This window comes from Coregonus lavaretus (assembly GCF_964263955.1).
Source record: "Coregonus lavaretus genome assembly, chromosome: 33".
Classification (NCBI taxonomy): domain Eukaryota; kingdom Metazoa; phylum Chordata; class Actinopteri; order Salmoniformes; family Salmonidae; genus Coregonus; species Coregonus lavaretus.
In genome coordinates, this window is record NC_140020.1 from 19,234,504 (window position 1) to 19,261,954 (window position 27,451).

General features: G+C 41.6%; 2 protein-coding genes across 2 annotated transcripts in view; one reads left to right on the forward strand and one right to left on the reverse strand.

Moving 5' to 3' along the window:
- The window catches only part of LOC311108172 (protein cornichon homolog 3-like), a gene marked incomplete at its 3' end in the record, with an annotated part of 54,907 nt that extends 41,194 nt beyond the window's left edge, over positions 1–13,713 (reverse strand). The window contains exons 1-2 of the mRNA XM_084150790.1: positions 13,151–13,713; positions 7,551–7,619 (exon numbers count right to left, since the gene is read on the reverse strand). Coding sequence (XP_084006916.1) covers positions 7,551–7,619; positions 13,151–13,228 — 147 coding nt within the window. The 5' untranslated portion in view covers positions 13,229–13,713. The remainder of the gene's footprint in view (positions 1–7,550; positions 7,620–13,150) is intronic.
- A 3,140-nt stretch (positions 13,714–16,853) lies between these two features.
- On the forward strand, positions 16,854–25,116 carry spats1 (spermatogenesis associated serine rich 1; the record flags this gene model as incomplete). The annotated part of the gene is made up of 6 exons (XM_084150840.1): positions 16,854–16,966; positions 17,753–17,877; positions 21,971–22,138; positions 22,561–22,666; positions 24,741–24,800; positions 24,999–25,116. 6 exons carry the CDS (start codon positions 16,854–16,856, stop codon positions 25,114–25,116), a joined length of 690 nt encoding a protein of 229 aa, XP_084006966.1.
- Between the last annotated feature and the right edge of the window lie 2,335 nt (positions 25,117–27,451).

Sequence of the window (27,451 nt, forward strand, 5' to 3'; positions counted from 1 at the left end):
TTGAGGTCTGGGCTTTGACTAGGCCATTCCAATACATTTAAATGTTTCCCCTTAAACCACTCGAGTGTTGCTTTAGCAGTATGCTTAGGGTCATTGTCCTGCTGGAAGGTGAACCTCCGTCCCAGTCTCAAATCTCTGGAAGACTGAAACAGGTTTCCCTCAAGGATTTCCCTGTATTTAGCACCATCCATCATTCCTTCAATTCTGAGCAGTTTCCCAGTCCCTGCAGATGAAAAACATCCCCACAGCATGATGCTGCCACCTCCATGGGATGGTGTTCCTGGGGTGATGAGAGGTGTTGGGTTTGCACCAGACATAGCGTTTTCCTTGATGGCCAAAAAGCTCAATTTTAGTCTCATCTGAACAGAGTACCTTCTTCCATATGTTTGGGGAGTCTCCCAAATGGCTTTTGGCGAACACCAAACGTGTTTGCTTATTTTTTTCTTTAAGCAATGGCTTTTTTCTGGCCACTCTTCCGTAAAGCCCAGCTCTGTGGCGTGTACGGCTTAAAGTGGTCCTATGGACAGATACTCCAAACTCCGATGTGGAGCTTTGCAGCTCCTTCAGGGTTATCTTTGGTCTCTTTTTTGCCTCTCTGATTAATGCCCTCCTTGCCTGGTCCTTGAGTTTGGGTGGTGCCCCTTGCTTAGTGGTGTTGCAGACTCTGGGGCCTTTCAGAACAGGTGTATATTACTGAGATCATGTGACAGATCATTTGACACTTAGATTGCACACAGGTGGACTTTATTTAACTAATTATGTGACTTCTGAAGGTAATTGGTTGCACCAGATCTTATTTAGGGGCTTCATAGCAAAGGGGGTGAATACATATGCACGCACCACTTTTCCGTTTTTATTTTTTAGAATTATTTGAAATAAGTAATTCTATTCATTTCACTTCACCAATTTGGACTATTTTGTGTATGTCCATTACATGAAATCCAAATAAAAATCCATTTAAATTACAGGTTGTAATGCAACAAAATAGGAAAATGCCAAGGGGGATGAATACTTTTGCAAAGCACTGTACACAAAAGTAAACTGAGGCTCAGGCTGAGAATAGAGAGGAGAGCTGGAGAGGTCAAGGAACTGTTGAGAGAAGAAGAGGAGTGTTTGACGGGTGAGAAGGCCTTCTCTGGAGTGTATACCTTCACTGTGTAGAGTACACAGTACACACAGTGGTTTGTCGGAGGAGTGAATGAATATGGGCTAATTACTAGTTCACTTTCTGGAGATAATATTTTATTAGGATCCCCATTAGCTACAGCCAAAGCTGCAGCTACTCTGCCTGGGGTCCACACAAAACATGACAAAATACAACACATGAATAGACAATTACAGCTAAAGGACAGAACCACATACAATGACATAATACATAACATTAATAGACAGGTAGAGAACTACATAGCATTAATAGACAGGTACAGAACTACATAAATGTAAAATAAGAATACACACTTTCATATTCTTATGCCTTTTGCACTGGCTCTATGCATACTCACTGCACCCTACCCACACACTCCCACATACTACAGTGCCTTCAGAAAGTATTCATACCCTATGACTTATTCCACATTGTGTTGTGTTACAGCCACTATTCAAAATGGATTAAATGTTTATTTTTTCTCACCCATCTACACACAATACCCCATAATGACAAAGTGAAAACATGTATTTAGAAATGTTTGCAAATGTATTGAAATTAAATACAGAAATATCTCATTTACGTAAGTACTGTATATACACCTCTGAGTCAATACATGTTAGAATCACCTTTGGCAGAAATTACAACTGTGAGTCTTTCTGGGTCTATAAGAGCTTTGTACACCTGGATTGTACAATATTTGCACATTATTCTTTAAAAAATTATTCAAGCTCTATCATTGCTAAACAGACATTTTAAAGTCTTGCCATAGATTCTCAAGCCAATTTAAGTCAAAACTGTAACTAGGCCACTCAGGAACGTTCAATGTCGTTTGGTAAGCAACTCCAGTGTTTGGCCTTGTGTTTTAGGTTATTGTCCTACTGAAAGGTGAATTTATCTCCCAGTGTCTGTAGGAAATCAGACTGAACCACGTTTTCCTCTAGGATTTTTCCTTAGCTCTATTCCGTTCCTGAAAAACTCCCTAGTCCTTGCCGATGACAAGCATACCAATAACATGATGCAGCCACCACCATGCTTGAAAATATGAGGAGAAAGTTTATTTCTTTGCAACATATTTTTCAGTTTTACTTTAGTGCCTTATTGCAAACAGGATGCATGTTTTGGAATATTTTGTATTCTGTACAGGCGTCCTTCTTTTCACTCTGTCATTTAGGTTAGTATTGTGAAGTAACTTCACCATGCTCAAAGGGATATTCAATGTCTGCTTTTTTTTTTTACCCATCTACCAATAGGTACCCTTATTTGTGAGGCATTGGAAAACCTCCCTGTACTTTGTGGTTGAATCTGTGTTTGAAATTCATTGCTCGACTGAGGGACCTTACAGATAATTGTGTGTGGGGTCCAGAGATGAGGTAGTCGTAAAACAATTATGTTAAACCCTATTATTGCACACAGTGAGTCCATGCAAGTTATTATGTGATTTGTTACGCACATTTTTACTCCTGAACTTATTTAGGCTTGCCAAAACAAAGGGGTTGAATACTTTTTGACACAGGTTTTTCATTTTTAATTAATTTGTAAAAATGTCTAAAAACATAATTCCACTTTGACATTATGGGGTATTGTGTGTAGGCCAGTGACATAAAATCTCAATTTAATCAATTTGAAATGTAGGCTGTAACACAATAAAATGTGGGAAAAGTCAAAGGGTGTGAATACTTTCTGAAGGCACTGTACACTTACACTCCAACACACACATACACACACATAGACTACATACTCACACACACACAAATCACACACATACATGCATATCGACGACAAAATTATAATTCTAACCCTAACACTAATTCTAAACTTAACCCTAAACCCCCTAGAACTAGCATTTGACCTTGTGGGGACTAACAAAATGTCCCCAGTTGTTCACATTTTTGTTTGCTTAATATTCTTGTGGGTACTTCTGGTCCCCACAAGAATAGTTAAACATGTCCACACACACAGAGACACAGACACAGACACACACACACACACAAAAATAGACACACTTTCACACTCTTCACATATGCTGCTGCTACTCTGTTTATTATCTATCCTGATTGCCTAGTCACTTTTACCTCTACCTACATGTACATATTACCTCAACTACCTCGTACCCCTGCACATTGATTCGGTACCGGTACTCCTTGTATATAGTCTCGTTATTGTTATTTTATTGTGTTACTATTTCCTTCTTTTTATTGCACATCTTTCTTACTTTTTAACTCTTCATTGTTGGGAAAGGGCTCGTAAGTAAGCATTTTATGGTAAAGTCTACACATGTTGTATTCGATGCATGTGACAAATAAAATTAGATTTGATTTGGAATATGTACTCATAATAACGGCTACACTGCAGTCATCCATTTTGTTACAGTTGCTTACTGTTACAATTGCAAGTCCTGATCATAATCTCTCAGAACCAGTTGTTGTGTCAACACTAACGAGAATCTCACAACATTAGGAACCACCCGTGTCCTTGGTCCTCCCGTTTGACGTCAATACTTTTCATAATGAGAGGAGAAATGTGACAATCCAGTAGTGGAGGCTGATGTACTGTCAGTATAGTGCAGATTGTTCTCCAAGCTGGCTTTATATTATGACTTACCTTGCCTGAGATCTCAGGCTCCCAGAGCTAATACCTAGGGTTTACCCAGTGAGCCGTCATCCCAGGTTTGATATCTGGCCGATTACATGGGCCTACTGTAAAGCTTTCTGAGTATTCTTGTAACAACAACAACAACAATGTTTTTAGCCAGGACCCAGTATTATGCCAATTCGCCAATTCACCCTTTGGAGGTACACTGACATAGAACTTATAGTACTAATTTACTAGAGATCTAACTAAAATGTAACCTATACAGTAGTATGAGCACATGGGTAGTATGCAATTCCATGATCAGTCTAGGGAAATAAAATCATAACACAAGTAATACCCCTCTCTCTGCAATATAATTAAACTATGGTAACTCCTTCCCTTTCCTTCCATTAATTTATTCACTGTTTTATCAGCTGATTTTTAATGCAAGAGTAAGATGATATTCTTTGCTTCAGGCCATCCCTAGCTGATAGAACCTTAGTTCAGAGTCGGAGAAGCAACAGATGCCATCAGCATCACAAAGGACAAGCAGGGCCCTAAGCACTGTGGGGAATAAAGTATTAAAGCATAATGTATTCTCATCAGGCTCTGCAATGGTGTGTCATCTGAGAGTCTCAGAAGAGACAGGCAGATAGGCACTGATCTCCTCAAAATAAACAACATTGGCAGTGCTGAAATACATCTGGGCCTGAGTGTACCTCCCCATAGACCCAGAGGACTTATACACTACACACACAGGCTCGCACGCACACACACATTCACACACACACACAACCACACACACACACAACCACACACACACACATGTCCACCCCCTTCTCGAACACACACTTTCTAGGAATAAACCTACTTTTTTCAGCCCACTGTTCTCTGTGTTGGCATTCCTCCCTATGATAATAAGCCCTGTCTTTATATCTGTGCCTGTAGCCACAGAACCAGAGACTCACAGCTGTGTGTGTATGTTTGTGTGTGCGTGTTTGATTCTATATGTGCGTGTGTGTTGGATTCTGTGTGCGTGTTTGTGTGTCTGTGGATCCCTACGGCGGTTGCTCTAGGGTGAGCCCTGACTCCCAGAGAGCCCCCTCGGGGAGGGGCAGATGACAGTCAGCCACTAATTAGCCTGCTGCCTGGGTGTGAGGCTGATGTAGCAGACAGGGGTGTCATGCACTCCAAAAATCTGAGGGGGCACAAAGTCCGTGAGGATGGCTGGGGGTGGAGAATTTTGCATTTTTCAAACACCTGAAACAGCTTGTTCCTGCACTCTAGAGCCATAATCATGATGCTTAATTCTATGTAAAAAAACAAGTATATATATATTTATTACATTTACATTTTAGTCATTTAGCAGACGCTCTTATCCAGAGCGACTTACAGGAGCAATTAGGGTTAAGTGCCTTGCTCAAGGGCACATCGACAGATTTTTCACCTAGTCGGCTCGGGGATTAGAACCAGCGACCTTTCGGTTACTGGCACAACGCTCTTAACCACTAAGCTACCTGCCGCCCCATCTAAGCATACCTCTTGAGCTGTCTGTATCCTCCTGACTGGTGGTTCTTTATTAAATAAACTAAATATGCTTCTCTGCATCTCTGCTAAAATCTGGGTAAAAGATTGAGAGGATTGGGAGTCTTATTCAGTACATTTAGTTATTGCTTGCTTTTCTAAAGTCTGCCAACCTTGCCAGCAGACATGCAAGCTACGATAGCTACTCCAACTTGATTGATAGCCTGAAATGGCTTCTTGGTAGCTAGTTATGAGGTTGGGAGATTGGGAACCTACAGTATCTGGGCTAGCTAAAGCCAACTTCATAAAATTGCTAGATGGCTAGTAGTTTTAAAGATAAACAATTATCTTTAAAAACAAATCTGAGGGGGCACATGCCCCTGTGCTCCCTGTGGGCATGACACCTCTGGTGGCAGAGGTGGCAAGGGTGGCAGGGGAGCAGGGTGGTGCCCAGGAAGGAAGCCATCAATCTCCAATCAGGACTCATGAGGTGGTCGAGGTGGAGAGAGGGAGGGAGAGAGGGTGGGAAGAAGAGAGATGGAGGGAGAGAAAAAGGGAGGGTGGTATCCATGTCACAGTGGAAGGGACAGATAGAGGATGGAGGCCATGGGGAGTGAGAGACTATAAAGTAGTGCAGTGGATTTTACTAAATACATTTTTATTTCAAAGTATTTAAAGGTTGAGTAAGTAATATCAGAAGCTAGAAGATTCACTTCTTACCAACAACAGCTGCAAATCTCAATAAAACTACACCACGTTTTAAAGTTCACTTTCATTGCTTTAATAAAAACACTATGAATGAATCTAGCAAATTCAGTTTTGTGGTCAGAGCGCAGTATTTATTTAGTTTCATAGCACAAATGTTTGCTAGCAAGTCTTTCAAACTGGCTTGAGCCAGAGCCTGCCTGGGCAAGTCCAAGGGGGTTGCCTAGCAACATGTGCCTCGGAGGGAGGCAACGTCTGCATAGCCTGACAAATTCTCATGATTTGGGAATCTGTTTTTACCGAACAGCTAGTGTGACACCTAAAATGGCTTTGGAAAAAAAAAGCTGCACAGTGATAACGACACCTTTTGTTTAAGTGGCAAAGACTGAACATTCAGCCTCTTTCTCTCTCTCTCTGAGATCAGATGGATTAGCATCAAGTTTAGTATCCAGGTGCTGTTCATAATTACATGCAAAGCAAATGCAACAAAAAATAAGTGTCGCTGTACTTTGAGATCATTTTCAAAGCTACGACAATGACTTTGAAAAAAGTAATTAATCCATTTGCATTTGAAACTGCTCAGCAATCCTGTTCCTCGAATACGCTGCCTCTCCATCCACCTTTTCTCTCTAGTCATCCCAAAGGACAAACAGCTGTCAACATTCAAGTGCTGCGACAGTACAGTCAAAGTCACCTCTAAACTATGTTGTCCCAGGGACATCATACCTAAACTGCTCAAATCATTATACTCTATTAAGGAGTCAGAGGGAATAAAAACCGAGAAATCCCAGAGGGAATAAAAACCGAGAAACCCCAGAGGGAATAAAAACCGAGAAACCCCAGAGGGAATAAAAACCGAGAAACCCCAGAGGGAATAAAAACCGAGAAACCCCAGAGGGCATTCAAGGAGCGGAACCTGTCCTTTATCAACCTCACTGTCCCATCTCTTCTCTGATGAATGGGACATAATTGATACAGAGTGTGCACCTGAAATGGCACTACACAGTATGTGGGCCCTGGTCAAAAGTAGTGCACTATATTTCAGACATAGTCAGGGTTTTGTGGCCTTTAAACCTGTGATGTGAGATGCCTGTTAGTCACTCAGTCCAAGTCCAGAGGAGGAGGAAAGGAGGAAGTGAACACCATGCAGCCAGCAGGTTCCTGCATTATTAATGCAGAGATGCAGATGACTGAGGGAGATCTTCTGGAGCAGCAAGCTGGACACCACATCTGGCTGCGGCCCCTGGTACTGATTACACACCTCTGCCAAGCCCTTCCCCCACACACACACACAGACACACACACACACGCAGAGCAACACGCATCAGGCACGCCGACACACACGCACCACATATATGCCCAAAACAATCAGCACACACACTCACATGCTCTAAACACACTGGTTACACATGCATATTCCAGATACCACACTCATGACACATCATACACTAATTCACCACGAGCACATCCTACAGTCACCACACGCTCACATGTTCCAGACACATTCGCCACAATGAACATACTACTGGAGTGAGAGAGCATGTTTGACAGTAATACATGAGGAATATGTAAGGGTACTAGCACAGCAGAGAAACATACGTACCGCATGGAGTGGATTGCCCTGATCGATGGGGACCTTAAAGTCTGCCTGCAGCTCATCAAAGGCTGTTATCTGAGAGAGAGAGAGAGAGAGAGAGAGAGAGAGAGAGAGAGAGAGAGAGAGAGAGAGAGAGAGAGAGAGAGAGAGAGAGAGAAATAAAAATGGTTTTAGTTCTCTGCCTGCATCAGTGTTTATCACTCACAGTGGCTGTGGCTGTGTCAGTGGATGTAGCTGTGTCAGTGGTTGTATAGGCTGTCTGGAAGCTAGTACAGCGATCACAGCACAGCATGACAAACCGGATCAATCAGACAGACAGAGCTGCATTAGGACTAGGACTAGAAGCAGTGCTAGTAATCGCATAGGAGGGTATTGTCCTACAGCTGTCATTACATGTCTATTCCCTGTGACCATACAGCGGCACAGCAGAGGCAGAGAGTGGATGTGTTTGCATGTATGTAAGTCCTTAGGATCATGTGTATTTATATATTTTTGGTGATACAAAAACACACACACAGCCAGCCAGCCATATCTCCCTGTGGTGTGATTCTGGCAGGCTCTACTGTGTGTTGATGCTCCCTCAATTCTTCACGGGCCGATGGCAAACAACATGGATGGACTGTTTGTAATCACCTGGGGCAGTGGGGTGTGATGAAGGGATGGAATATTCTGGAAATCCACGCTATATATTCATGCTTATCATCCTCATCATATGAGGTGACGTCCTGTAAGCACACGGTTGACATCATGCCACCTTTGGCTGGTTTCAAAACTCTTTGAATTCAATGTTGACTAAACTGGCACAGTAACACTTTCTGCTGACCAGGTGTAAACATACATTCATACATGGCAAGCATGGCTGGCCACGCTTGGTCCACAGACACTATGGTCGACTGGCAACTCAACTGTTATCTGCTTGTTTGTGGAAGACCCTAACCCTCTTTGAACACATTCCCTACCTTACGTCACTGCCATTCTACTTTAGGCATTCATATAGAAATAATTACATTAAAAATAACACCTCAACCTCGATGCGGAGAACATCAATTCTGATGAAAAAGACTACAAGTTCAATGTTAATAATTGAGCAGCTATGGTTAATTATTCAGGAGGATTTTTAACCGCCTGAGATGGGTTAATTTTCTCATCAACCCTGTGCAGAATAAAGTTAAATGGGTTGATAATTGGGTGCAGTACATCTCTATGACTGGAAAGGAAATCATGGACTGACAGGTCTGGTCTGGTCTGCTCACAGTCACATTCATTGCAGGCTGATGCCCCAAATCAACTCACTAAACTGAATACCAACAAAATGTCTGACGTGCCCAGTGCAACCGCTTGGAAGCTTCACAAACGGTTCCTCGGTGGGTGGAGATTGCCCATTTGGGGATTGCTGCTCTTTTTGAAGTGGCTGCAGGCAGCAGAACTACATGAGGGAAATGCACTTTATACTGTGTGTTTTTATTTATTTCCTGAAGATTCCTATCAAGATTTTTTTTTTTTATGGCATTGGCTCCATATGTGGGACTGGACGTTTCTGCTTCTTCATGGTTGACTGGCCTTAAAAACATGCTCACATCTGTATAGGCCTACAGTATATCTCCAAAGACCAGCATGGCAAGTAACATTTTAGTTTTTTCCCCCTGGCTAAGAACAACAAAACCCCACCTCCTCTTGCCAGGAAAATGGGTTTCATAATCACAACAATTTCATATATACAAGGCAATATAACATACAGTGAGAAACAATGTAACTTAATGTAATTGATGTCACATTGATGGATGAACAACCTATGAGGGATTAATGAACGTGTGGGACTATGTGCAACCAACCACCAAGGCTGAGTTTACACAGGCAGCCCAATTCTGATCTTTTTTCCACTAATTGGTCTTTTGACCAATCACATCAGATCTTTTCTCATCAGATCTTTTTCAGAGCTCATCTGATTGGTCAAAAGACTAGTTAGTGAAAAAGATATCAGAATTCGGCTACCTGTTTAAGCGCAGCCCAACTGAACTAAACCCAAGCTGACTCTTATGTCTTATGTTACTCACAGCCTCAAAGATCAAGAGAAATGTTCTTAAACTGCACATAGATTGAAATTTGGAGCAAGATGTCCTTTCAACATTTACATTTACGTCATTTAGCAGACGCTCTTATCCAGAGCGACTTACATTATTTTTTTTCATACCCCCTGTGGGAATCGAACCCACAACCCTGGCGTTGCAAACGCCATGCTCTATCAACTGAGCTACATCCCTGCCGGCCATTCCCTCCCCTACCCTGGACGACGCTGGGCCAATTGCGCGCCGCCCCATGGGTCTCCCGGTCACGGCCGGCTACGACAGAGCCTGGATTCGAACCAGGATCTCTAGTGGCACAGCTATCACTGCGATGCAGTGCCTTAGACCACTGCGCCACTCAGGAGACACATAATAGCATGCTCTGAGGACAGTAGCATTGAGTGGAGGAGCATGGGAGTCAGTGTGAAGGATCATTAGACCTGTGAATGTTCTGTATTTGCTGGAGGAACCAGCATGAGGCACACATTAAAGCAGCAGGACAGAAACCATGCATACATATGACTCCTTCATAGTTTCCTACTATGCTTACTGTAATGTAACCGCCATCCACTAAAAGCATCAGAAAAACTAAAACAACAATATACTGTATAGCCACAATGAAAGTGAATGATGTTAACTTAACATATGCCCTCTTTGCCAATGGGACTCTCTCTACATATCATATGGGCATGGGGGGTTTTCCCATAAATCACTGGATTCACAGGAGTCCTTCACATCGCGATAATGAAACTCATAATACATTAGGGGCTCTGCTACATGGAGGGAAATCACTCAACCATTTTGTGTCGGTGAGTGAGGAGCTGAGCAGAGCGCAGGAGAACACAGTTCATCTGGTATGTTAATTTAAATGCCCCCTAATCAGTTACAAGCAGTCCCAGGAGTGATGGTGTAACCGAGATTACATCATTGATTACTGATCATTCAATCTGGACAGAAGCTAGATAGCTAACCAGTGAGGTGGGATTTTCCTTCCACAGACAGAGTGACTTTTAAGCGCATTGAATGAGATTATCTTGTCATTGATCAACCTTGAACATGTGTTAAGCTAGATAGAGTCGAGGGTTTCAGCTTAGTCAATGAACTTGACGACTGAACGTCAGCTTGTCTTTGTCACTAACATAAAAGTATCTTTCACTGCTATAGATACAACCTTTCAGAGTCCCCCAAAGCCCAGAAGGGGGAGTGCTGTGCGGTCTGGACATGTAAAGAAGCATCATCACTGAAACGACAGCTCAACCAATCATATCCATCAGTCAATGTAGTGTCTGATAGGGTTCTCATCAGTCAGCCCATAGTACAGTACATGCCCTGTGAGAGATGAGGCCACCTGTTAACAGGCAGTGATTAATGACAAGACATGTCCTGATATTCCAAACGTCATTCCGTCTGACTACCTTCCTCTCTGAGGGACACATACAGTTTAAATATGAGAGCTTAGACAGAGGAATTTCAAGCTTGTCAGGAGAGTAAATAGGAAGATATGTAAGGAAAGGGGATTCCTAATCAGTTGTACAACTGAATGCATTCAAATGAACTGTGTCTTCCACATTTAACCCAACCCCTCTGAATCAGAGAGGTGTGGGGGGCTGCCTTAAATGACATCCACATCATCGACGCCAGGGGAACAGTGGGTTAACTGCCTTGCTCAGAATGACAGATTTGTACCTTGTCAGCTCCGGGATTCAATCTAGCAACCTTTCGGTTACTGGCCCAATGCTCCTACCTGCCGGGGTACCTGCCGTTACATGTTACAGGGCATGTTACACCAGACAGGTCCACAAAGAAAAAGCAGAACTGTCATACACCTGTCAAGTAGAGGGAGAAGATAATTGGCAGGAGAATTAGATGTAAGATAATTAATAAAATCCCACTGGGCACAGACGTCAGTTCAACGTCTAGTTTTGATTTACATTTGGTTGAGTTGTCAACTAACTGTGAATTCAATGTGAAATCAATAACAAATGTCACCATGTCATTGGATTTAGGTTAAAGGCTGGGTGAATAAAATACTACATTCCCTTATGTTAATGACTTTTTGCAAATCCAATCAGTTTTCCACATTGATTCAACATCATCACATTGACATTTTTGGTTGAAATTATTTGGAAACAACTTTGATTTAACCAGTTTTTGCCCAGTGGGATGGATATTTACTGTAGCATGTATGGGCACATTTCAATGTCAGAGTGTATGGGATCATGTATTACAATTACTCAGATGATGTCTGGATGACAGGCATGCTGTCATGTGAAAAGGGCTGGTAATTAAAACCCATTTATTTGACTATGCATGTGCCCTCATGCCATGTAGACTGCATAACAGGCTATTCTGAGTATGCTCACTTACAGTGAGTTCTGTAGCTGTTTCTGTAGCTTTTGCCTGTCTTTGTGAATGAAAATCAGGCTGCTAGAGATATCGCCACCCTGCCATCAGAAGCATTGCGGTTCCCATAAGTCTCAGTTGGTTGGAACATGGTGCTTTACAAGACCACAGTTGGGCCAGATATATTGAATGTACTGTATGTATGAGCTGTAAGTTATTTTGGATAACAGTGTGTGTGTGAAATTACCCCATTACAGTATATTACAGTAATATCAACAGAATGAATGGCATAAGCCCTATGTTATTCTATTCCTGAGTTGTAGGCAGTCTCCTTATAGACTAGATGGGATCTGTCCAATGCTCTGTACACCACATGGGCCTGACAGACAGACAGACAGACATATACCATGCCTCCAGTAAGCCTGGGCTCAGAAGTCAACCTGAAGCTCCCCTTCAGTCTCAGGTCTATTGCTATGCAAAGGCGCGACGGTCGCCGGGGGCCAAGTGCTGTGTGACCAGACCCAAATATTCCTTTACATAAAGTTCCGCAGGAGGGCGCAAGGGCTTTCAGAGTAAATCATTATATTATCAAAATATTGTAATGCGTTCTTATTGGCGTACCCGGTTGGTTTGAATAAAGACAATAACACACAGATAAAACTGTGTGGGGGGAGAATTCGTCTCAGTGGGTTAGAACAGTGTGTCCAACGTCTCTAACATATTTCCCAATCGATTGCACAGAGGTGCATGATGCCCAGTCAATGAAACCATAGCAAAAAAATCTGCAATAACAAAATAAAACCGATATGACCATTTAGTACAATGAAGTGGAAATGCAAGCCAAGAGTGGTGTTTTAGGCTAAACGTCCAAGATACAGGTGCGCATCTGTCAATTTTGGGATGTACATTGTTTTTCTACCCGTTAGAGCTGGTGGAATCAGCTAATGGGGATCTTAATAACATTATAATTCAAGTGAAAGGTTGGGCATTGAAACTGCACCTTTGCATACATCGAATACTGTATGAATTATCTTGCGCACAAGGCAAAGGGGTTGTGAGCAGGTAAATAGACTAGGCTATTACGCACCATTATGGAATATTGTCCATAACTAAAATAATTCATAATCATATAAAAAGCAAATTTTGCAACTTCAAAAACGTATAACCCCAACAAAAACAAGTAATAAAACACCCACTTACATGCCATATCGCAAAGAAGATCAGGGAAGCACAGAGGACGAGTGACAGCATATAGCAAAAGGCAGCGAAAGTGAACATAATTGAATAACACGAAAAGAGGACTCGGATGAATTACATTTAAAAAAACTAAATGATTATGGTGTCATGGCAAACCGAGGTGATAACGACACCATCACTTTGCTCTGAATGTTTGCAACAAATTGTTGCAGAACGTCTCCAACAAAACGCGCATCCACGGTCTGACTTTGAAGTCTAAACGTTTTGGGGCGCAATTTCTTAATTGGAAATTAGACCAGTGGCCTAGACATTATGAAAACGACAGACATTTCAATGCAGAGATTACTCAATAAGAATAAAAATCATATAAATCCAAGCGATGTCTTGAAATGGATATCAAGAGATCCAAATTATGCGCTAAAACATCCCGGATAGGAAGATGCTTTGGACAGGCAAATGTAATCCATAGAGCGACTAAAGAGAATCTGTTTGGCTACCATATGACCGTATTAAAATAGGAGCTCCGCAACACTCCTGGCACTCGTAATAAACGGCGTCTTCAAATCACAGTTAACCTATAGCTCCACGATACCGAAGGCGCAGAGTCTTGCGCCCCAACAGGTGGATTTAAAGGGCCAGCGTTCAAGCAGTAGTATTTATCTAATATATATTCCAAATTCCCATTCAAAAGCAAATGCTTTTTAGGATTTTGTAGTTTTAGCAAATATAAATTTATGTAATCTATTGTTTTCAAGCAAGTGAAGAGTCGACAGATTATCCCAAATAATAAGACACATTCTACATTTAGGCTACATAGAGAGGGTTTAAAAATCAAAGTACACCTAAGTAAAAGGATGCCACAGATTATTTACATTTTGAGTGTGGCTCCGATACATTTATTGGGATAGCATTACAAATTGCAATTTACTCTGCCAAAGCCTTTGACATATGTATCTAGACTAGGGCACATCAGGGCACCATTATGAGAAAGTCAAGTTTAGGTCTTGACTAGATAAAACGTTTAGTATCCACGCATAGGCTTGGTAAATGATCGGATGGCGCCATCTAGTGACATATGCCTACATAGTATAGCCTACTTGTCTGAACATACAAAAAAACATGACACTGATAAATTGTTGTGACAGATAATGACACCATAATCTGCCCGTTTTTTTTTTTTTTTTGGAACTCACTCGGGGACTCAATTTACTGCTGAGAGTTAGAAAATTAGAATACACAAGGTGCAATTTCTAAATTTGGTAATGCATCAGCAGTTTTCCACTTGTTATTTTAGTCACTGACAGTCACTCAATTAACCCATGTCAGCTAACATTTTTAGCCCATGTCAGCTAACAACCAAATCTCGCTTCAAATTATGCCGTTTTAAAATAGTAGCCTACAAAATAGGTCTACATTTGTAAAAGGCACTTGGTCAACAGTACTATTGGATGGCTGGCTAGACTACCTTACTTTGCAATATATATTTTTTTAGCTGACATGGGCTAATTGAGTGACTGTCAGTGACTGACAAAATAAGTGGAAAACTGCTGATGCACTACCAAATTTCGAAATTTGTCTTCAGAAAACCTTTACAATGCCTACATAGATCCTTCACAAATGATCTATAAGCAAATTCATACTAAAATGTGTTATTATAACAGGTCATACATCTGACACTTTGTCAATGTGTTATAGGCCTAACCCTTCCATGCTTTGCACAAGTAACCCTCCCATCACCTCTCATTTTCATATCTGGGTCGTTCCACGAAATGAGTGCCTATGATATTTTAAGTAGAAATTGTGCACAAATATTACATTTTAAAATCCTGTTAAATTAAATGAAGTTTCCTTTAACACCTCAAAGTCTAAGCCTTTGGGGTGGTGGGGTTAGAGCTCTGCTACCGGACCCTAGCCTGACAGGCCCGACATATATTGGGTTAGGGCTGGGTCAGGGCTGTTTTTCATTAATAACTAGGGTACGGGCAGGGCTCGGCTATCACTAAATTGAACACTAACATTTTGAAGCTGAGCTATTTGCACTATTTGCCTCCACCTTGTCAAACATAAGACAGGATAAATTATTTCAAAGAAAATAATAATGTTCCTTGAAAAAAAACAGCTATCTCTAGTTTAAACAGATGGATTTTGATGGGGATTTTGAAAATTATGTAATTAGATTGACGCACTGACAAGTCAACCAATCTGATTTTTAAAATGAATAAAGACTTGCTGAAGTGCCAAAATTCAGCATTTTGAAATGTTCCTCGGGTGACTTCCAGGAAGATTTTAACCCACTTAACACCAACATTTCTCCAAGCTTTCACCATCATTGTAAAGCCCTCATTTCTCAAGATTATTATTTATTTCATGTGATTCATTTTAAGGTAAAAAAAACAACAATTTATCCCACATTTTAAGGTCAACCCTGTTACGTGAACTGAACACTTGTTTTAATATGGTGAAACTATTCCTTTAAAAAAAACATCTAAAGAAACATTGAACATCTAATAGTCAAATCGTAGTGTAAAAGCAAGTGAGCTGGTTCTACTATTTTTGGCAATTTTCATAACACATCAACCCTGTTACCCATAGATAGACAGGCTAGAATTTTTTTTTGGATTTAAGATGAAATCGTCAACCCTGTAAAGCTTACCAATGCTTCCAAAACTGCACATATATTATGACGAAATTTTGTGACGTTTTTGTTCATTTTGGTGTTCGGCAGGTTTGTTTTCGACTGTTTTGAGCGCAAGTCGAAGTCGAAGTCTACGCCCCTTCGTCAGTGATTGGTCAAAAGTACTACTCCTAGTAGGAGTGGGAACATTAAGTGTTTGTTGTCATTCAATGAGAGATTAGTTTTAATGGACATTTTTTCACTTGAGAAATATTGCACCAAACATTGTAGTTAGATGTAAAATTGCGCTACTAAGCTTCCTTGGCAAAAACGTTGAAATGAATGACAGATTTTATTGATTAATTCTGACTATTTTGTGGAAGTGTTTCTGACTATGTTGTTGCTACGGTGGCTCAAGAGGGACAAACAACAGCAATATTGCCTCTGTTTTTCAAGCGAAGGGCTTTAGGGAGTATGCAAGCACAGATGTTCGTTTCGCCTAGCTGTGTTTTGCTAGAAGCAAACCAAACCTATGTATGCGGACGCCTTCACGGTCAACCCTGTTATCTGTCAATGTGCCCTTGAGCACTTAACCCTAATTGCTCCTATAAGTTGCTCTGGATAAGAGCATCTGCTAAATGACTTAAATGTAAATATAATAGGCACTTACTTTAGTAAATATTTTATTTAACCTCTTGAGAAGGGAAAACATGTTGTTTATTAAGTTTTATTTGCTCTTTATGACAGAATGTTAAAATTAGGAGAAATAAAACGTTATTTTTTCTCACCAAGTAACACTCCCCAAAAGGCACCTAATTGGTGGAACGACCCACCCCTCTCAGAGAAGTTTGTAATTCTCTCCTAGCAACAGCTTGTACATTTGATGAGTGTAGAGTCCTTATAACCAATAGGCTACAAGCTTTTCTCACAGGCCTGTTGTTTCCAACAACTTTTTTGGACGAGACGCATTAAACTTGGTCTAGATAACATGAATGATCGCTGCCAACCAGGGTCAACGTAAAATCGCTGTCAGGATACGCTTCCTTGAAATATGAAGCAATAAACTCGTGCACAAGGTGGTTCCCATCCAGCATGTGTTCTTTTGGCGCTTTGGACAAGCTCGGACCCCACGGCAGACACTATTCACATGGAGGAGAGAAAAAATACAGACCGCACATTCGGCACAGAGTGCCCAACCTGACAGAGTAAGTGATCGTCTAGACTATTGTATACACTGTATGAACATCAACAAAGTTGTTAAAGGGTATTCATCTTTAAGAAGTGTACAGGGATAAAGGGTTACTTTACAAACAACTGAATGTATAGTCTAGAGGTTAAAGCTTTGCACCCTACCAATCACTTTATTTTCTGTGCTTTATCTTTTTCTACACTGTTTGTTTGTAGGGTAGCTAAGATACAGAGCAGGCACAGTGACCGTTGCAAGCTAAGTCCAGATCTAAGAACACCAGACTGTAGGCAATAGCATTCCTTTATAATTTAACTTCATTCATTCATTGACATACCAAGATACGTCAATGACAGAGTTACTGTAGGATGAACACAAAGACAAAGTGAGAAAGTGATTACTCACACCACTCACATGTCTCTGGAACTGGCTTGACACAATGGCATTCTGACAGGGCTGTCTGACTCATCATTAGCTATGTCACAATGTCAGAGCAGACGAAGCTGCAGCAAGCCAGCAACCAGTAATCCTGCAGTGCTACTTCTACACCGCAGCTCAGCCTACCTCTCTCCTTATCTGCAATATATATTTTTTAAATCCAATTTCATGATGCCAAATGTTTACGGCACCTTACCCTTAACCTAAGACAGCTAATCAAGGTATTGATTGTTAGTTGATACTTAGTTGATGATTAGCTGATAAACTCTGTCAGGTGTGTAAGTGCTGAGCTGGAATAAAAGCCTGCACACCAAGTAGCTGTCCAGCACACGGATTGGTGACTGGGTACTGATAGGTACTTCTCCAGGTGTGACCTTGACTGGAGCTCTGGTCTGCGGTGGCTGCCTGCGCCTCGCTACAGTGATGCTCCACTCCCTCACATCAAACTGATCAAGTTCCCTGAGGAGACCAGACTGCTGAGGTCCTTCCCACGTGAGTCACTGGGCTTAGATCATGTACAGTGAGGGAAAAAAGTATTTGATCCCCTGCTGATTTTGTAAGTTTGCCCACTGACAAAGACATGATCAGTCTATAATTTTAATGGTAGGTTTATTTGAACAGTGAGAGACAGAATTACAACAAAAAAATCCAGAAAAACAATGTCAAAAATGTTATAAATTGATTTGCATTTTAATGAGGGAAATAAGTATTTGACCCCTCTGCAAAACATGACTTAGTACTTGGTGGCAAAACCCTTGTTGGCAATCACAGAGGTCAGACGTTTCTTGTAGTTGGCCACCAGGTTTGCACACATCTCAGGAGGGATTTTGTTCCACTCCTCTTTGCAGATCTTCTCCAAGTCATTAAGGTTTCGAGGCTGATGTTTGGCAACTCGAACCTTCAGCTCCCTCCACAGATTTTCTATGGGATTAAGGTCTGGAGACTGGCTAGGCCACTCCAGGACCTTAATGTGCTTCTTCTTGAGCCACTCCTTTGTTGCCTTGGCCGTGTGTTTTGGGTCCTTGTCATGCTGGAATACCCATTCACAACCCATTTTCAATGCCCTGGCTGAGGGAAGGAGGTTCTCACCCAAGATTTGACAGTACATGGACCCGTCCATCGTCCCTTTGATGCGGTAAAGTTGTCCTGTCCCCTTAGCAGAAAAACACCCCCAAAGCATAATGTTTCCACCTCCATGTTTGACGGTGGGGATGGTGTTCTTGGGGTCATAGGCAGCATTCCTCCTCCTCCAAATCATTCAGATCTTCATTGGCAAACTTCAGACGGCCCTGTATATGTGCTTTCTTGAGCAGGGGGACCTTGCGGGCGCTGCAGGATTTCAGTCCTTCACGGCGTAGTGTGTTACCAATTGTTTTCTTGGTGACTATGGTCCCAGCTTCCTTGAGATCATTGACAAGATCCTCCCGTGTAGTTCTGGGCTGATTCCTCACCGTTCTCATGATCATTGTAACTCCACGAGGTGAGATCTTGCATGGAGCCCCAGGCCGAGGGAGATTGACAGTTATTTTGTGTTACTTCCATTTGCAAATAATCGCACCAACTGTTGTCACCTTCTCACCAAGCTGCTTGGCGATGGTCTTGTAGCCCATTCCAGCCTTGTGTAGGTCTACAATCTTGTCCCTGACATCCTTGGAGAGCTCTTTGGTCTTGGCCATGGTGGAGAGTTTGGAATCTGATTGATTGCTTCTGTGGACAGGTGTCTTTTATACAGGTAACAAGCTGAGATTAGGAGCACTTTAAGAGTGTGCTCCTAATCTCAGTTTGTTACCTGTATAAAAGACACCTGGGAGCCAGAAATCTTTCTGATTGAGAGGGGGTCAAATACTTATTTCCCTCATTAAAATGCAAATCAATTTATAAAAAAATGTACATGCGTTTTTCTGGATTTTGTTGTTGTTATTATGTCTCTCACTGTTCAAATAAACCTACCATTAAAATGATAGACTGATCATTTCTTTGTCAGTGGGCAAACATACAAAATCAGCAGTGGATCAAATACTTTTTTCCCTCACTGTACATGTACATCTACAGATGATTTGTTGTTTGATGTTAGCCTACACATTTCTTTGGATTCTCAACATACACTGAGTGTACAAATCATTAAGAACTCTTGCTCTTTCCATGACATAGACTGACCAGGTGAATCCAGGTGAAAGCTATGATCCCTTATTGAGGTCACTTGTTAAATCCACTTCAATCAGTGTAGATGAAGGGGAGGAGACAGGTTAAATAAGGATTTTTAAGCCTTGAGACAATTGAGACATGGATTGTGTATGTTTGCCATTCAGCGGGTGATTGGGCAAGACAAAATATTTAAGTGCCTTTGAACGGGGTACGGTAGTAGGTGCCAGGCGCACTGCAACGCTGCTGGGTATTTCACGCTCAACAGTTTCCAGTGTGTATCAAGAATGGTCCACCACCCAAAGGACATTCAGCCAACTTGACACAACTGTGGGAAGCATTGGAGTCAACATGGGCCAGCATCCCTGTGGAATGCTCCCTGTGGAATTCCATAAAGTGAGTGTGGAAGAGGTGAAAAAAATAATTGTTGTCTATCAACAATGACAAGCCACCGGGGTCTGACAACTTGGATGGAAAATTACTGAGGATAATAGCGGAAGATATTGCCACTCCTATTTGCCATATATTCAATTTAAGCCTACTAGAAAGTGTGTGCCCCAAGGCTTGGAGGGAAGCAAAAGTTATTCCGTTACCCAAGAATAGTAAAGCCCCCTTTACTGGCTCAAATAGCCGACCAATCAGCCTGTTACCAACCCTTAGTAAGCTTTTGGAAAAAATGGTGTTTGACCAGATATAATGATATTTTACTGTAAACAAATTGACAACAGACTTTCAGCACGTTTATAGGGAAGGACATTCAACAAGCACGGCACTTACACAAATGACTGATGATTGGCTGAGAGAAATTGATAATAAAAATATTGTGGGAGCTGTTTTGTTAGACTTCAGTGCAGCTTTTGACATTATCGATCATAGTCAACTGATTGAAAATGTATGTGTTATGGCTTTACACCCCCTGCTATATTGTGGATAAAGAGTTACCTGTCAAACAGAACACAGAGGGTGTTCTTTAATGGAAGCCTCTCCAACATAATCCAGGTAGAATCAGGAATTCCCCAGGGCAGCTGTCTAGGCCCCTTACTTTTTTAAATCTTTACTAATGACATGCCACTGGCCTTGAGTAAAGCCAGTGTGTCCATGTATGCGGATGACTCAACACTATACACATCAGCTACTACAGCGAGTGAAATCACTGCAGCACTTAAGAGCTGCAGTTAGTTTCAGAATGGGTGGCAAGGAATAAGTTAGTCCTAAATATTTCAATAACTAAAAGCATTGTATTTGGGATAAATAATTCACTAAACCCTAAACCTCAACTAAATCTTGTAATAAATAATGTGGAAATTGATCAGGTTGAGGTGACTAAACTTCTTGGAGTAACCCTGGATTGTAAACTGTCATGGTCAAAACATGTTGATACAACAGTAGCTAAGATGGGGAGAAGTCTCTCCATAATAAAGCGCAGTCTCTGCCTTTTTAACAACACTATCAAAAAGGCAGGTCCAACAGGCTTTAGTTTTGTCTGTTCAGTCGTGTGGTCAGGTGCCACAAAGAGGGACCTCGGAAAATTACAATTGGCCCAGAACAGGGCAGCACGGCTGGCCCTTAAATGTACACAGAGAGCTAACATTAATAATATGCATGTAAATCTCTCATAGCTCAAAGTAGAGGAGAGATTGACTTCATCACTACTTGTTTTTGTAAGAAGTGTTGACATGCTGGATGCACCATGGTGTCTGTTTTAAACTACTAGCACACAGCTCGGACACCCATGCATACCCCACAAGACATGCCACCAAAGGTCTCTTCACAATCCCCAAGTCAAGAACAGACTATGGGAGGTGCACAGTTCTACATAGAGACATGGCTACATGGAACTCTATTACACACCAGGTAACTGATGCAAGCAGTAGAATCAGATTTTTTAAAAACAGATAAAAAGGCATTTTGTGGAACGGCGGGGACTGTGAAGAGACACACACACAGGCACAGACACACATTCACATGATAAGACACGCACTCTACACACACGTACACATGGATTTTGTATTGTAGATATGTGATAGTAGAGTAGTGGCCTGAGGAAACACACTTAATGTGTTATGAAATGTAATGTCATGTAATATTTTAAATTGTATATAACTGCCTTAATGTTGCTGGACCCCAGGAAGAGGCAGCAGCTAATGGGGATCCTTAATAAATACAAAATACAAACACCTTGTAGAGTCCATGCCCCGACGAATTGAGGCTGTTCTGAGGTCAAAAAGGGGTTTCTTAATGTTTTGTTAATGTTTTGTACACTCCGTGTATAAAGTGCCATTAATCTGACAGAAACGGTACCACGTCAGTAACCCCTATTGAATGTACAGTACTACATCATAAATATAACTGTGTGACGTCATTCATTATTAGATCACTAACTCTGATGTTTTGCAAACCTCTGTATTTACATTTATTTTACCCTCTTTATCTATTTTTGTAGAGGCCAACATGGTGTCCCAGACTGAGTGGACGTTTTATCCCAACTTTGGTCAGCCCAGAACCTTCCATGTTGGCAAACGCTGTTTGCTGGAGGGAGGTCACCATTATAGGACCATACGGTGCTCTTCAGAGAGAACTCTGGAGGCCACCATCGGGAGGAAAAAACAAGGTATGTACAGCAAATATTCTGTAGTAGTGAAGACTCATACGTTTTGCCAAATTATTATTGAAACATGATTATCCGATGAAGGCTATCGTGTTAAAGTTGATAAGTAGTTTATGATTATCTGCGGTTATGTTTAGGCTATCTGATGTTAAATTGGAATGCATGATTTAGGTTAATAGAAGAATACATTCTAGCTCTGCTATGCTCGGTGTAATCTCTTGTGGACAGACTAAGTAAACATAAAATTACACACAATTTTATTTCTGGGTTAACCAAGATTATGCTCAGTGTTAAATGTATCATAATCTCGGTTAACCCAGATCTAAAATCGTGCATAATTTGGTCAGATGCTCGATTACGTTTACGAAGTCTGTCCACGAGAGAATAAATGAATCATAATGTAACCGCTTGTTCCTCCATTCCAGTCAAGTTTACCTGCCATTCTGCACCTGGTTCTAGACCCTATCTAACACCTGAGTACAGTCCTGACTTTCACAAGTTTGGATCAACATTACCAACAACACATTTTGGGTGAGGTTTTTGTTTTCCCTCAGCTGTGTTGATATTAAATTGGATTGAAATACGATATATACAGTAGGCTCCAGTGCAGTAGATGCAGTGCATTCAGAAAGTATTCAGACCACTTGACTTTTTCCACATTTTGTTTTGTTACAGGCTTATTCTAAAATGGATTAAATTAAAATGTTCCTAATCAATCTACACGCAATACCCCATAATGACAAAGCGAAAACAGGTTTTAAGAAATTGTTGTAGAAAACAAAAACGTATTTACATAAGTATTCAGACCCTTTGCTATGAGACTCAAAATTGAGCTCAGGTGCATCCTGTTTCCATTGATCATCCTTGATGTTTCTACAACTTGATTGGAGTCCACATGTGATACATTCCATTGATTGTACATTATTTGGAAAGGCACACACCTGTCCCACAGGTGACAGTGCATGTCAGAGCAAAAACCAAGCCATGAGGTCAAAGGAATTGTCCGTAGAGCTCCGAGACAGGATTGTGTCGAGGCACAGATCTGGGGAAGGGTACCAAAAAAATGTCTGCATCATTGAAGGTCCCCAAGAACACAGTGGCCTCCATCATTCTTAAATGGAAGAAGTTTGGAACCACCAAGACTCTTCCTAGAGCTGGCCACCCGGCCAAACTGAGCAATCGGGGGAGAAGGGCCTTGGTCAGGGAGGTGACCAAGAACCCGATGGTCACTCTGACAGAGCTCAGAGTTCCTCTGTGGAGATGGGAGAACCTTCCAGAAGGACAACCATCTCTGCAGCACTCCACCAATCAGGCCTTTATGGTAGAGTGGCCAAACGAAGCCACTCCTCAGTAAAAGGCACATGACAGCCCGCTTGGAGTTTGCCAAAAGACACCTGAAGGACTCTCCGACCATGAGAAAAAAGATTATCTGGTCTGATGAAACCAAGATTGAACTCTTTGGACTGAATGCCAAGTGTCAATTCTGGAGGAAACCTGGCACCATCCCTACGGTGAAGCATGGTGGTGGCAGCATCATGCTGTGGGGATGTTTTTCAGTGGCAGGGACTGGGAGACTAGTCAGGATCGAAGGAAAGATGAACGGAGCAAAGTACAGAGAGATCCTTGATGAAAACCTGCTCAGGACCTCAGACTGGGGTGAAGGTTCACCTTCCAACAGGATAATGACCCTAAGCACACAGCCAAGACAACGCAGGAGTGGCTTCGGGACAAGTCTCTGAATGTCCTTGAGTGGCCCAGCCAGCGCCCGGACTTGAACCCGATCGAACATCTCTGAAGAGACTTGAAAATAGCTGTGCAGCAACGCTCCTCGTCCAACCTGACAGAGCTTGATAGGATCTGCAGAGAAGAATGGGAGAAACTCCCCAAATACAGGTGTGCCAAGCTTGTAGCGTCATACCCAAGAAGACTTGAGGCTGTAATCGCTGCCAAAGGTGCTTCAACAAAGTACTGAGTAAAGGGTCTGAATACTTATGTAAATGTGATATTTCCATTTTTCTTTTTTTATACATTTGATAAAATTTCTAAAAAACTGTTTTTTCTTTGTCATTATGGGGTATTGTGTGTAGATTGATGAGAAAATAAAACAATTTAATACATTTTAGAATAAGGCTGTAACGTAACAAAATGTGGAAAAAGTCTTAGGGGTCTGAATACTTTCCGAATGCACTATACACAGTAGCTCTGTCTTCTTTTCAGACATGAAGTACTACAGATGGCTAACAGATGGTGCTATTGGTCTTTATATTGCCCAGTTTCAATGAACAACCAGCAAGTGTACAACCATTTAGCACATAGTGGGCATCCCAATAATCTCTCCTTTCTCCTGAAGTGTACAGTCGTTCACTACTTCCAACCAATATAAAAGCAGTAGGTTGGTGGAGTCATGGGGCAGTGGCTGTTTCCACCATATTTCAGTGATATCCTTTCAAATCATTGAAGTGGAGCGGACAAGTGCACACTTTGGGAGGAAGGAGAGATAATTGAGACAACCACAGTTTCACATTTGTGAAAAGATGCGTATCAGCATGCTCAGTGATGTGTGATAGTGGTTTCATACTCACAGTGAAATTGTCCTCCTCTGTAGGTCACTGACCTTCAGTGCAGACACATTTGTTCCTCTTCAGCCACCTCCAAAAAAGACATGGTGAGACATAAAACCAATTAAGATCACTTTTAAACTACTGCACTTCTGGAGACCTGGGGAAGTAGAATTGTATTTAACAAGTTATATTATTTATGCATATGTACATGATTGATGCAAGGTTTAGATGAAGAGGCATTCCAGATGTATAGTATGTTTTGCCATTTATTTGTGGCTGGTGTGTGTGATGTCTTTCCACAGTATTCCATATGTAGCGAGGAAGAGGATGGAGGACAGGGAGGCAGACATCCTGGAAGTGAAGAAGCTGAGTAAATGGAGGCCTGCACCAGTCATATTCAAAACTGTGCTGGACAACTGACATGTCAAAATGTTTTTTGGATGAATGAGGAGAAATGGATTACAATTCCAAACTGTATATTATGATCATTTTGAAGTTTGGGGGGGGGGGGTCGAAGATGTAATAAAGTCCGACTAATTGTCATGAAATCGTTTTGAGCTTTTGACATCATCACTATGCACATTTTAGCAATTGGGTTATGTAATTTGCTGAGGGGAAATAAACAACAATACAATTTCAAGCAGGGAAAAACAGTTCCCAGGTGGCATGACTTTGCTGAGTTGCAAAAGCCATTAGGTCAGCAACAGTTAATAACCTGACCTCTGTTTTGCCTTATAGTCTGGCAGAGGTGCATCACATAGACTTCCTTAATTCCCAGGGGAAGATAAGTGGTGGGCTCAATCCCTCATTCAGCAAAACAACACTGCTGATCCCGTTCAGGATAGACCGGGACAACTAGGGCGGCCATTTATATCTGCTTAGTCACTTCAGGATGCCTCAAGGTTAGGAAGGGGGAGGGGGGGGGGTGTACAAGTTTTTAATAATGGTCCCTTGTGTCTATGCATTCATGACATGTTGGATCAAGGAAACTCAGAATTTTATGACATGGAAACTCATTGTAGAAAGATGATAGGCGGTAGGCCTACCCGAGCTTCCCAATTGGAAAGTATCAGAATCAACCAATAGGAAGCTCCACACAAATAACTTGCATTAATTTTAATTCTGAGGTTTGGAGTTTCCGGCTTGTGATGAATGCAGCATATGTGTTAAGGTACGTTTTCATTTGTGGAGGCTTTCCAGACAGACAAGCGATAGGCAGAGCGGGGTTCGTATAGCTCAGTGGGTTTGCCTGGGCAAAATATGGAAGCTATAGAAAAGCATTTATTAATGTCTACATTCGTTTTTGCCACATTTATTCTATTACAGACACCTTAATGCATACTTTTAAATGATGCTATGTGAGTTAAACATACAAATAAAATAAAACATGGAAAAATATTTTACATTCTTTACAGTATAATTTTTTTGAGATTACTAATGTTACTGTCCCACAAAAACAAACAAACAAAACAAACAAACAAACAAAAAAATATATACAGGTAAAAGTCAGTAAATTAGAATATTTTGAAAAACTTGATTTATTTCAGTAATTGCATTCAAAAGGTGTAACTTGTACATTATATTTATTCATTGCACACAGACTGATGCATTCAAATGTTTATTTCATTTAATTTTGATGATTTGAAGTGGCAACAAATGAAAATCCAAAATTCCGTGTGTCACAAAATTAGAATATTACTTAAGGCTAATACAAAAAAGGGATTTTTTAGAAATGTTGGCCAACTGAAAAGTATGAAAATGAAAAATATGAGCATGTACAATACTCAATACTTGGTTGGCGTGGCATGGAGTCGATGAGTTTCTGGCACTGCTCAGGTGTTATGAGAGCCCAGGTTGCTCTGATAGTGGCCTTCAACTCTTCTGCGTTGTTGGGTCTGGCATTCTGCATCTTCCTTTTCACAATACCCCACAGATTTTCTATGGGGCTAAGGTCAGGGGAGTTGGCTGGCCAATTTAGAACAGAAATACCATGGTCCGTAAACCAGGCACGGGTAGATTTTGCGCTGTGTGCAGGCGCCAAGTCCTGTTGGAACCTGAAATCTCCATCTCCATAGAGCAGGTCAGCAGCAGGAAGCATGAAGTGCTCTAAAACTTGCTGGTAGACGGCTGCGTTGACCCTTGATCTCAGGAAACAGAGTGGACCGACACCAGCAGATGACATGGCACCCCAAACCATCACTGATGGTGGAAACTTTACACTAGACTTCAGGCAACGTGGATCCTGTGCCTCTCCTGTCTTCCTCCAGACTCTGGGACCTCGATTTCCAAAGGAAATGCAAAATTTGCTTTCGTCAGAAAACATGACTTTAGACCACTCAGCAGCAGTCCAGCTCTTTTTTTCCTTAGCCCAGGTGAGACGCTTTTCGCGCTGTTTCTTGGTCAACAGTGGCTTGACACGAGGTATGCGGCAGTTGAAACCCATGTCTTTCAAGCGTCTCTTGGTGGTGGATCTTGAAGCCCTGACTCCAGCAGCTGTCCACTCCTTGTGAATCTCCCCCACATTTTTGAATGGTTTTTTTTTCACAATCTTGACTAGGGCGCGGTGATCCCTATCGCTTGTACACTTTTTCTGACCACAGTTTTTCCTTCCCTTTGCCTCTCTATTAATGTGTTTGGACACAGAGCTCTGAGAACAGCCAGCCTCTTCTGCAATAACCTTTTGTGTCTTTCCCTCCTTGTGCAATGTGTCGATGGTCGCCTTTTGGACAGCTGTCAAATCTGAAGTCTTCCCCAT